We start from the raw sequence: 12,998 nt of genomic DNA on the forward strand, positions 1-12,998 counted from the left end.
CGATCTGTATACCATGTATGAACACAGAAAACCTTTAGAGAGCTCTTCTCTAATGATCTTCACCCAAAAATACATGCCACAATTTTCAAAAACAGAACATGTACAATTGTTGGGGTTTTTAACGTTACCCTTATAAGATCTGTTTGTGTGATACACTAAACGTATATATTTTAATGACAATAGAGGAAGCAGATTATTACTGGCATTAAAGTACAACCATTTCTAGACGGTTTTAAATGCCACAGAGTCCCCTGGTTAAAATGTAAAGCTGCACAGCTTGCCTATGTCATCTTTATGATAAAGTTAAAACAGCAAGAGGATTTAACTTTCACTCTACATTTTACTGCCAGGTTTTTATTTAGATCAAGTATCGCTGCAGCATTCTGACCAGCCCAGATTTAGCAGCAAATGGCAGGAATCATATAAAATGCAATTTTTTTAACAAAGTGCTTTTCTAAGATATACATACATATATAAATAGGTACAAAATAAAGTGTCAACATTAAAAAGCTCAACTATTTAAAAGCTTTTAACTATTTAACTTAAGTAGTACATATAAAACACTGAAATGCAAGGATATGGAATCTACTAAACAGATTCAAAGTCTTTTTTTTTTTTTTTTTTTTTTTTTTTTNCAGGAAAAAAGTATCAAAAACCAGAATTCCTAACAGAGCAGCTAGAAAGGGGCAATTTTATAAACCTCATCAGCTGAATCCCTATCATGAAGTGATTTTCACCTGATTGCAAAACTGCCATATTTTGGAACATGTTTCGATTTTGGAACATGTTTCAATTTACTAAACACACTCTGTCAAAACTTCATATACTTCCAGGGTATAAGCCTGTACTTTGCCCTCTCCCACCTAAAGAGGAAAATCTTTACACAATGAGCTTACATTCTATTAAACCATTAGATCTGAGCTTATTATCTGAGCATGAATGCACTAGCCGGGTACATTTCCAGCAAGCACATAGGAAAATCTTGTGTGTCACAGTTCTGCTAAGGTGTTAATCCTTTTCTGAGTTTCCTTTTCATGATGTCAAAGAAGCATATAAGTGACATTGTTCAGTTGTTACTGTGTGTTTTAAAATCAAACCTTTATAAGCTATTGCTTCATATGCTACAGCTTACAAATGGGGGTGTGTGGATAAAATAGAAGAAAAAGAAACACACTGTAAAAACAAAATATAATTAAGGAATAAATTCTCCAGGGGGTAATGGAGAAACCATTGGAGAAATAGACACTTTCCCAGCAGCTAGGTCAGAAATTTTTGGTATTTTGGGGGGGCTAGATAGAGATTTTTTTTTCTTAAATATAGTTTTTAAGCCACCAGTTTTCAGAGTTTAAAACACAAGATTTGAGGATCAACAGTAAGAGAGACAGAATGGAAAGATCTGTGGGGAAGGTTTATAATGCTGCCTTGACACAAGAAATTTCTCATCAAGAGGTAAAGCTTTAACGTAGTTAAAACACTGACTAATGAAGCTGTTTTATGTGAGCAAAAAAGAGCACCTAAAAACTAAATGTGTTAATATTTCTCAGTTCTAGAAACTATAGAAGAAGTCACATGTAAGTTTGAAGAAGCTAGTTTGAAAATACCTGTACAAAAATATAAAAATCTATAAATTGTTTTTGTTTTTGTTGTAAGCTTGTGTTGATCTTTGAAAATATTACATGCACAATAATACATTGATTGGAAAAGTGGCAACTAAAGAATTAGATATTTTTAGCTTTTTTTTTCTTTCTTTACATATATATATATAATACAATAAAAATAATCTGTATTTTGGTTGTTTGGTGGAAGTATACTACAATAAGCTAAATAAACTTTAATTTTCAAGGTCAAAAACTATTTTACCAATAGCTTACTAAAATGAAATATATTAAAATTTCCTACAATAAGTGCAGAAATAAAAAGACTTACAGACGTCTAAATGGCCACCAACTTATCTACTGTGGAAGCGAACGAGAGGAACAGCAAAATAATATCTGTACGTGTGGATGCTCCTTCTGTAGATAATTGGACCCAAACAGAAATAAGATTCACAGTTCAGTAAGATCCCTAACCCTGACCTTTTCATTTTTCTGTTTTTTTTTCTCCTTTGTTTTTCATACATTCATACAGTATCATGTAAGCTGTGCAAAACTTTACTTAGACTGGCAGTTTGCCATATCAGTTGCATTTGTCTTTGGTACAAAAAATAAAACAATCGCAATAATGTGCAAGTATTTGTCTTCTTCCGGTCAAGTACCGAAATAGGAGTTTTCTAGAGCCATCTTTTTTTTTGTTTGTTTTTTGTTTTGTTTTTTATACAATACACAGACTCTGTGGCATATATCTACATTTCAACATAGTCCTATATACATTCAAAAAATTTGAAAAAGAGTTGGAACAAAAAAACATTTAAACCCCATTAATTTCTCCATCTATATATCTTGTTTCTCCTCAGTAGGGTTTTCATCATACAAAATATTACCAGTTTTATAGTTTCCCCAAAATACAAGGCACAAAGAATATGCTTTTTTTTCTTACTTGCACAGACATTATATGTATATCTATATATATATATTTATATTTACCATATTGAGCTCAAGAAATGAACTTCTAACATGGCACATGGGCATGAGTGCTGGGCTGTGCCATGTACAAGTGACATTAATGGTTGTGGAAAATCAGAACAAAAGGAATAATTCTAAAAACAATCTAAACTGACTGTTTAAAAAGATGCTTCCTCGATTTTTTTGTGTGGTTCAGAGCATAAACCTGCCACAGTATTTGGCATTTACTAGTATCTTCATTCCTCCAAAACGTTTTGCTTTAATAGATTTTTGCAATCTGTATCTAAACGTTTACTTCAATTGTATGTGTTCCAATTCTGATGTCAGTAGCAGTTTTAACCATGGTTTATGCTCTGAAAATGCAGTAATCAAGTATTTTGGATCATGCTTCACTTATGCTACTTAGTTCTTAAAACAATGTAACCTAATCAATGTTTACATAATGCTAAACTGACATGCAGAACAGAATGAAAATTTACAATGAATAACGTGACGAACACAGACATTTCTGACCAGTGGTCCAATGAGGCTGATTACACTTTTGATGTTGGTATCCTTAATCCTACGAGGCCTCCAGTGGGATTGCCTTCTGCCGTCTTCTCTAACACCTGGTTAACAAATTCTGAGGTTTGCCCAGCAACTGGGAGACCTGAGGAAAAAGAAATAAGGCATGCTTAGGCACAGAAATGGAGAAGGCATAAATGGAAGGTGAGGAATAGGCAGATCTGAGGGTCAGGGGTGGCCCCCAGCTTGATACTTGTCCTAGATGAGTACTCAGCTGCTTACTACTGCAACCCAGAAATTAAATCTACTCACCAGATCATAGCCTACAGTTTTTAAATGTTTATTTAAAAGAGAGAGTGGGGGAGGGGCCGAGAGAGAAAAACAGGGAGAGAGAATCTCAAGGAGGCTCCGTGCTCAGCAGAGAGCCCATCGTGAGGCTTGATCCTAAGACCATGAGATCATGACCTGAACTGAAACCAAGAGTTGGACACTTAACTGACTGAGCCACCCAGGCACCCCAGAGCCTACAATTTTTAGATTAGAAAGGTCAAACCAAGAATGAAGAATGGTTAATCGCCATTTAAAGTGGAGTAGATGACAGTAACAGTCCAAAAAATACTCCAAACCCCAAACCCACACCCACCAACAAGCGTTGTTCCCCAACCCAGCATGTTTGCTCTGTTTTTTTGGCCAGTTCTTCCAACTTCTCCAGCCTCAGTGCATCCCATAGGCGGGTTTCACCTATGTAACTGAAAACTCTGATCTGAAGGATGTTTCAGTAATTTTTATGACTACTGGATTAAGTTTATGTTCCCTTTTCTTCATTTTAAAGAAAGTGAATGAATAAACAAAAGTTGGAAGAGAAGTGGGGGAAAAAGGTGGGAACAGTGAAAGTATGTTGAGTTTTTCATCTCTCTCATCCTCTACAGCTGAAGTCAAAAGATACCTCAATAAGTCAAATAACAGAGGTATATGCATGTTTTAAAAGTAATGAAAAAAATAAATGATTAAAACAAGATGGAAATAGAAAAGTATCTAGTCATTGCTCCCAGGAAAAAGTCAAAAGATACTGTAAAAAACAAACAACTGACACTACCTCAATCATGTGACTAAATCTAACATGACCAGTAATGGGACAAACTGATATATGTGCCTCTTGATTGATGGAATGAGAAGGATAATCACCTATGAAGATTCTTGCCAAGAAAATTTACCTGCATCTATCATGAGGAAACAGGCAACTCCAGATGTTGGGGCATTTTACAAGATCAACTACCTAGATTTTTCATAGAAAAAAACAAAACAAAACAAAACAAAACAAAACACTGGGAGACTGCGTTAGACTAAAGGAGAAAAATGATATAAATAAATGCAATGTATGATACTTAACTGGATCAAAGACAAATAAAAAGGCTCTAAGACACGTTACTGAGACAAGCAGGGAAGTTTAAATATGGATTCCATATAGATTATCATATCAATGCTGAAGTACTGGGATGTGAAAATGATGTTGTGCCTTATTCTCAAAATGTCCTTGTTCTCAAGAAATACTTGCTGAAGTAGTTAAGGATGAAGGATATGTTTAGAAGTTACCTACAAATACTTAGGAATAAAAATATGTAGATATCCAAATAAAGCAATTGCAGCAAAATATTAGCAACTGATGAATCTAGTTGAATGATAAGCAGATGTTCACTATAGTATTTCTACTTTTCTTCTTCTTCTTTTTTTAATGTTTGTTTATTTTTGAGAGAGAGAGACAGAGTGTGAGCAGGGGAGGAGCAGAAAGGGAGGGAGACACAGAATCCAGAACAGGCTCCAGGCTCTGAGCTGTCAGTCAGCACAAAACCCAATGCGGGGCTCGAACTCACAGACTGAGAGATCATAACCTGAGCTGAAGTCAGATGCTTAACTGACTGAACCACCCAGGTGCCCCGAATTTAAATGTTTTTAAAAGAGATGTGTCCAGTATGAAGTGATTCAAAAAGACTAAAAATAAAAGAGTAGGCAAAGGTATACTAAGCAAATATAAATAATAAGAAAGCTGCACTTATGATTATAGTATCAGACAAGACTGAATTCAGAGAAAAAGCTATAAACAAGACAAAAGAAGTAAGCTTCATGATGATAAAGATTACAATTCATAATGAAGATCTAGCAGTAAGGAATCCTATTCATGCATTCCAGCATTCAAAAGCAAAACCACGGAAAATAGGAGAAAAACCTGAAATACAGTAGTGGTGGGTGCCCTTTCTCAGTTTTACATGGAATAAATGGACACCCCACACAAAAAGGAAAAGGAAAAAGAGGCCTGATTAAGATTACCTAACCAACATATAATGGAGTCTTTTTTTTTTTTTATTGTTTATTTTTTGAGGGAGTGAGCACAAGCTGGGGGTTGGGGGGAGGCAGCAGAGGATCCGAAGCAGGCACAGTGCTGACAGCAGACAGCCTGATGTGGGGCTCGAATTCATAAGCTGTGAGATCATGACATGAGCCGAAGTCAGATGCTTAACTGAGCCACCCAGGTGCCCCAATATAATGGGAGTCTTAACATAATAAATATATCTACTTTTCAAATGCCCACAGAACATTTAATTAGGTTGTAATAAATGTAACAAATATAAATAAATGTAATCGTATGTTAGCTAAAAAATATTTTAATAAATCACACACAAAAAAGAGAAGTTAATAAAAAGAACTAGAAAATAATAATATCTACCTTCTTGAAACTTTTAAATCTTTCTCAAGCAATTCTTGGGACACAGAGTAAATCAAACGTAAAATTGCAAAGTATTCAGAAAATAATTAAATATGACATCAGAAATTTGAGATACAGCTAAAGCAGCACTCCAGAGAAATTTCAAAGGTTTTTAATTATATAATGAATAAGAAAGACTAAAAAGAAGGGAATTAAGCATCTAACTGAAGAAATCAGAAGAACTGATGAATTCTAGAGNTATAATTAACCAATCCAAGACATGAAGGTGAACACAGTAGACATAAATGACAATGAAGCACTAGCCACAGAGGATATTAAAAAACAAAGACAATTTTAATAAATTTGAGGGCATGGAGGAAGTGGATAATTTTCTAGGAAAATATAAATTATCAAAACCCACTCCAGAATAACTTGTAATCTGACATACAAATTATTATACAGAACACAGAGAAAGTTCTCAAAGAGTTAATCACATAAAACACAGGATCAGACAGTTTCAAAGAGTGTTCTACGAAGTCTTTAAGAAAAAGAAACTCCAATCTATTTAACGGGAATTCTTGAAAGGTTGTTATATGGCTGCATAGATTTTTAACCTCCTCAGTTCCCCATATGAAAAGAGATTAAATAGAAACACCATAAACCCATGGAAAACATTAACAAGTGACAAGTTATCTGCACAAACCCCAAAATTTGAAAGGGTGGAAACAAACTACCAAAAGCAACAAGGCCTCTGTGGTATTCACATTACCAGCATCTGTGCAGGATGAGTCAAAAGGGAGTAATCAGACCTGAGAACAAAAGTATAAAATAGCCAACAGGTTATGCACCAGAAGCCACAGGAAACCAACATGAGAACACAGCTGAAGCTGTGAGAGATTTTTGTCCAAATGAATAGTGAGTACAAAGTGAGTGCAAGGAGCCTTGCAGTAAGGTGTTGAGGGGCTGGAGCAGTCTAGCCTCTGTAACTAAGTACTGACCAACCAGGACTCCCTTGTAGAAGAGGAACAATACATATGAAAGAAATAGATGGCCCAGATAAAATGAGTGAGGATCAAGCTGCCCTGTGCACCTTCCCTGCCACAAGTTCTTCTTGCCCTCACTTGACTGTGGGCTAGTGACATACAGATGTACCAAAGAAATCGCCTCCCATCCTTTGCTTTTGCGTATCACCTCAACATTCAATAAAGGAATCTGCCCCCAGGTTCCTTTGTTCTTCTCCCACTCCAGGTCTCTCTCTCTTGTCTCTTCCCTACATGCTTTGTGGAGTCTTCTCCCGTAGTGCTTCCTTCATGTGGCCTCCTTGTAGCATGTGGTGACTTTGTTTCTCCAGGATAAACTTTCTTCCTGTTCCTTTCCTGGGTCCCCTTCTTGTGGCTAGACTATATGATCATCTCATAAATGATATAAAACATAGTTTTATATTAACCAAATACAGAGGACTCTGTAAAGTCTTAAGTCAGGAAAGCTATCCTGAACCAAACTTTCTTTTCAAAGTTCAGAAAAACCAAATTCGCATACAAAGGAATAGAAAAATATCAAGGTCAAAATTCCCATAAAAAGTTATCCTACAAACAATGAAACTGTGCCTAAAGATATGACCGCAAAATGATCATATCCTCTATTATTATTGCAAATGGCCATAACCTACTATTGTTTCGGAATGAACTCCATGATTTTCAAAATGAACTAAAACACATTAGAGAAAATGTTACATGAACGAACAACTTAAATCAGAAATAGAAAAAAAACTCAGAAATAAGGTGAAAGAACTCAGAAAAGAATTGGAAAAAAAATTAATTTCTGAAATTAAGAGAAAACTAAAAAATGACAAGAGCAGCAAACAAACACAATAATGCTTTTAAGAGACACAGAGGTGTGAAGAAGAAATAATGTTAAAATAAAAAAGAAATTAGGAGACAAAAAATTGGTAAAAATTAAATATACCACAGAAAATACAGAAGATAGGCAAAGAAGATCCAACCCACAAATAATAAATCCCTGAACAATAACAACAACAAAACAAAGTGAAGAAACAGGTCAAATAGTAAAAAGATTTGAAACTACATAACGAAAGGGCATAGTACGCACATATGACAATATCAACCTAAAATGACCAACTCCAAGACAAAGTCTAGTGAAATTACTAAGATTAAAGAAAAAGAAAGGTGCCAGGGTGGCTCAGCTGGTTTAGCATCTAACTTTGGGTCAGGTCATGATCTCATGGGTTCACGAGTTCAAGCCCATGTTGAGCTCACTGCGGTCAGTGTGGAGCCCACTTTGGATCCTCTGTCCCCTCCTCCACTCACAGTCTCTCTCTCAAAAATAAAACAAATATTTAAAGAAAAGAAAAAATCCTATTGACAACTTGGCAAAGATTAGCAAATAGCTTATAAGAAAAAAAGGCAATCATTAGCTGTTTTAAAATTTTTTTTAATGTTTTATTTCTGAGAGAGAGAGAGAGAGACAGCATGAGCAGAGGAGGATCAGAGAGAGAGGGAGATACAGAATCCAAAACAGGCTCCAGACTCTTTTTTTTCTTTTATTTTTTTTAAATTTTTTTTTATTTATTTCTAGGAGAGAGAGAGAGAGAGAGACAGTGTGAGCAGGGGAGGGTCAGAGAGAGAGGGAGTCACAGACTGAAACAGGCTCCAGCCTCTGAGCTGGCAGTCAGCACAGAGCCCAACGCGGGGCTCGAACCCACAAACCGCGAGATCATGACCTAAGCGAAAGTCGGACGCTTAACCGACTAAGCCACCCAGGCGCCCCACCAGGCTCCAGACTCTAAGCCGGCTGTCAGCACAGAGCCCGATGGAGGGCTCTAACCCACGAACCGCAAGATCATGACCTGAGCCGAACTCGGACGCTTAACCGACTGAGCCACCCAGATGGCCCCCGCTTTTTAAAAAATTTTTTTAATGGCAATCATTAGCTTTTTAAGTGAAACATTTCATGCCAAAAGAAAAATGGAGAAACATATTTAAATACTCAAGGAAAGAGGTGCCTGGGTGGCTCAGTTGGTTAAACATCTGACTTTGGCTCAGGTCATGATCTTGGGGTTCATGAGTTTGAGCCCCACGTGGGGCTCTGTGCTGACAGCTCAGAGCTGTCAGCCTGCTTTGGATTCTGTGTCTCTCTCTCTGCCCCTCCCCTGCTCGTGCTTTCTTTCTCTCCCTAAATAATAATAAACATTAAAAATATTTTTCTAAAAAGGAAAGAAAATATGAGTCAAGGAATTAGAAACTGACCTTTTGGATGTAAAGAGAATATACAAACATATCAACATATAAGGTCTTTAAATTAAAAACTGAAAAGGTAAAAAGAATCTTTACTTGTAATATTAAGTTCCTCCCTCTACCTAATAAAGGAACTGAAAATTATTGTACAGAATATTAAAGGCAGAAATGCACTGAAAGAATACATCAATTATTAAAATAGCATCCATTTGTTTGAAGAAAAAGTCAAGCAAATTCACCATGACTTCTATTTGCATACTGAATTCATCTACATGAGGTAAAAAGTAACTGGTTGTTTAGGAAAATATTGATATTTAGGATCCACTCTTTACCTAAGATTGTTTTCTACATAAATATAATTTTGTTCAAAATAAACTTCTGACCTTTCATACTGTTTATTTTCTGTATAAATATATGGTTCTTGGTTTTGTTTTGTTTGTACTCTATTTTGATACATATGTACAACTCGACTTTTGAAAAGGTAATTCTGTGAATATAACAATTACATATTCATTTTACTATTCAATGAACTTACCTAGTCACTATTTATAAGTCATTTTCCAAAACTTAGCAAAAAGAATTATTAACTATTGATAAGCAATAATCACTGAAATGCCATACCATTTGGAATACTGAAATGGAAAAATTATATCTATCTTGTTAACCAATTATATCACCAATAATTATCAGGTGAGTATTATGTTGTAAACATGCAACTTAAGCATTTGACTAATTTTGTCAGGAAAAATAATCTTCAGTTTTCTAAAATATGAATGATGGGTTTTAGGAATAAGGTGGAAATAAAACTTTTAGAAAAAATAATCTAAATGGTTAAGACATAATAGATAACATCAACAGCTAGTACTTGAATATTGAGAATTTATGTGCTCAGCAGGGTGCTAAGTGTTTTATATACGCTCTTCCCAATTAATCCACACAATTGTCCATATTTTATAATAAACAAGCAAACAAACAAATAAATAAAGTTAGGTTGAGGGAAGTGAAGTCACTTCCCTAGGGTCCTCGTGTGGTATGTGGCAGGGCCAGGAGTTCAATCTAGAACCGATTTCAAATACTCTGATTTCAACCACTACAGTAAACAAGCTTCTGTGTTTGGAAAACATGATTTTAATTTTCAGACCACGGGCTTTTGCTAGAGCCACAGAGACACCACTAGTGTTGTTTTGGTTAAAAGACAGGAAACAAGGCATGCAGCTCTAAGGCACCTTAAAATAAAGAAAATGTTTCAAGTGCTCACAAGTGCCAACTGTTACAATGAGTGTCAAGAAAAAGAAATTTTCAAGTAAGCCTACTGGCTGAAGCTCTTAGTTGGCCATTTGTCAACTATTCAGGTCAAATTCTACAGAGACAGGTGTCAGATGACAGGGCTAAATGATGGTATGTGGGGGCAGTGTGCACACCGGAACTCAAAGAACTTAACTTCTACTCCTGGTTCAGCCATTTACTGAATGTATAACTCATCAATTACTTTAATACATGGCTGTGTTTCCAATTCCTCATTTTTAAAACTAGAATAATTATACCTCCTTCACAGAACTGTGAAAGTAAATGACTAAACAACCTTAGCAGACAGGCCCTAGGTCATAGTAAGTACTCAGTAAATGTTAGCTGTTTATCCCTTCCCAACACCTGAGGAAGCCTTCTTTCCTGGCCCTTAATCTCTCTTACAAATCTTCTCCTTTGGCCTTCAAACGTTAAGTGTTGTCAAATTTTAAGAAACTGTTTTGTCAAAATCTATACGCGTTGCTAATTTTACTAATGATTCCAAACTGCCGTCAAATACACTAGAATATTTTACATTCAGTATGAACACAATGCTGACAGCGACAAACTAATAATTTCAAAGACCATCAGAAACATGCATTGTGGGCACATGTGTGGAAGCATTCAATGTGTGTTTTTTTTTAATTAAAGAAAATGCAATCATTTTCATAGCTGTGAGAAGTATTTCTATATAAATAGAAATAAGCTGTTCCATGAACCATGGGAATCTACCCCAAATTCCAAGAGCACATTTTACACTCTGTATGTTAGCCAATTTGACAATAAATTATATTAAAAAAAATAGAAATAAACTGTTGCTCACTTCACTCCATTGAAACATCTTGATTTCTTCACATCACAGTGATTGCCACAATTTGTTATTATTTTTTTCTGTTTATTCTTTGTCTTCCATTTTTAGACTACAATCTTCATAAGAATAGTGACCAAGTCTGTTATCCCTCCCTGTATTCCCCCACAATGGGCATAGAGTAGGCACTGACAAAACTTTGATGAATGAATTTATAGTAACTGGAAGTAAGAAAAATTGTCTTAACAGAAATGTGAAAGAAATTCTGAGATATTTACAGTTTTATGAAAATAGAATGATTTATAGTGTTTGTTACTCTAGAATTCAGGTAAGGAACTAAATAATTATTAAAAAGTAAACTCTAGGGGTCCCTGGGTGGCTCAGTCGGTTAAGTGGCCGGCTCTTGGTTTCAGGTCAGGTCACGGTCTCACAGTTTGTGTTTGAGCTCCATGTTGGGCTCTGCACGGACAGTGCAGAACCTGCCTGGGATTCTCTCTCTTACTCTCTCTCTGCCCCTCCCCTGCTTGCTCTCTCTCTCAAAATAAATGAATAAACTTAAAAAAAAAAATGTAAGCTCTAATTCTTCTGAGTGACCTCATTCAATACACAATCAGCATCCTAGAGAAAAATGAACTGGAAGAAAATTCTCAGATAGCTGAAGTATGGCACTCTATATAATGACTACATGAGAACCAGTTTTTAAAAGGCCGTCCTAGGATAAATGCTGTTAAAGAACACATAAAACAGCTGAACCAATTTTATGAGGCTTCAGGGTTCTAATGGGTTGCACTATGCTGCACTGTCCTTGGGCTGCTATTCCCAAGGCGATCTGCTCCTATAGCAGCTCAGCTCCAGCGCCTCTGGAGTCCTCATGTCTGGATTATCTCCCTCTTTCCTGCATCAGGTATTCCTCTGCTTGACTGCTGGATGCCTGCCTCTCTGTTCCTCCCCCATGTTGTATAATCTGTTCAGGGAAAAGCATACAGCTATGTTTACTAGAATCCTATGAAATATATTACTGAGTAAATGTATTGGTAAGAACCTCCACCAAAGAGTAATTTATAGGCTTGATGGCTCAGGGATCTTTCCTTTCCTCACAAAAGGTAAAGTTGCCAGAAGTTCATTTCTCCTAAGTGTTAAAACAGTTCAATAATGAAGTGTAAATAACAAATTGTGGTAACCAGCAATACACATTCATGAATGCAAAATCTCAAAAGACAAAACAACTCATAAAGAAGAGTAACTACAATAAGAGCATTTGAATTTTTCCTTAAAAGAATTATTAATATCTCCTTAAATTATACATCTTACACTACATGTCACTGTTACTAATTTATCCAATATTCTTCTTACCAAGAGTATCTTTAATGAGCATTTCAAGCTTCTGCCCCATGTTGGGTCCTCTCTCTTCTCTTGGATTCTGTACTCGGTTTACAATCTCTTGCTTGATGGAGTTGATTACAAACAATAAATTATCTGTAAGACAGAACAAGACACTTGGAACTTGTCACTAACATAGAAGAATTTGCTTTCTATTATGTAATAACAGTCATTTGGTTAAAAAATGGAAAATGTGTAAGAAAATATTAAGTAGTGATGGTTATAAGCTTTCTTATACAAAACTCAGTGATGTGCCACTTTTGGTTATAAGCTTTCTTACACTAATTTCAATGATGTGCCACTTTTGATAACACATTGTAGACACGTATCAATGTCTACTATCGTATAAGCAACTTGCCTTGTCTTCATGGCTTTAAATGCCTATGATAGTGCCTGTATATCAAATTATAGGATCTTAGTAAATGTTTATTAAATAAATCAAATGAAGTCCTTTAAATCCTCCGATTACAAATCTTTAAAAACAAATATCCCCACCTTAAGCAGCT

The 12,998-nt window shown here is 35.6% G+C and overlaps 1 protein-coding gene across 1 annotated transcript in view; it reads right to left on the bottom strand.

The window, feature by feature from the left end:
* Positions 1–641: 641 nt before the first annotated feature.
* CREBRF (CREB3 regulatory factor) overlaps positions 642–12,998 on the bottom strand; it is a 53,103-nt gene continuing 40,746 nt past the window's right edge. Inside the window, exons 8-9 of the mRNA XM_077757304.1 lie at positions 12,466–12,588; positions 642–3,210 (exon numbers count right to left, since the gene is read on the bottom strand). Coding sequence (XP_077613430.1) covers positions 3,095–3,210; positions 12,466–12,588 — 239 coding nt within the window. The 3' untranslated portion in view covers positions 642–3,094. The remainder of the gene's footprint in view (positions 3,211–12,465; positions 12,589–12,998) is intronic.

The sequence above is a fragment of the Crocuta crocuta genome, unplaced genomic scaffold (assembly GCF_008692635.1).
Source record: "Crocuta crocuta isolate KB4526 unplaced genomic scaffold, BGI_CrCroc_1.0 scaffold131, whole genome shotgun sequence".
NCBI classification, from domain to species: Eukaryota; Metazoa; Chordata; class Mammalia; order Carnivora; family Hyaenidae; genus Crocuta; species Crocuta crocuta.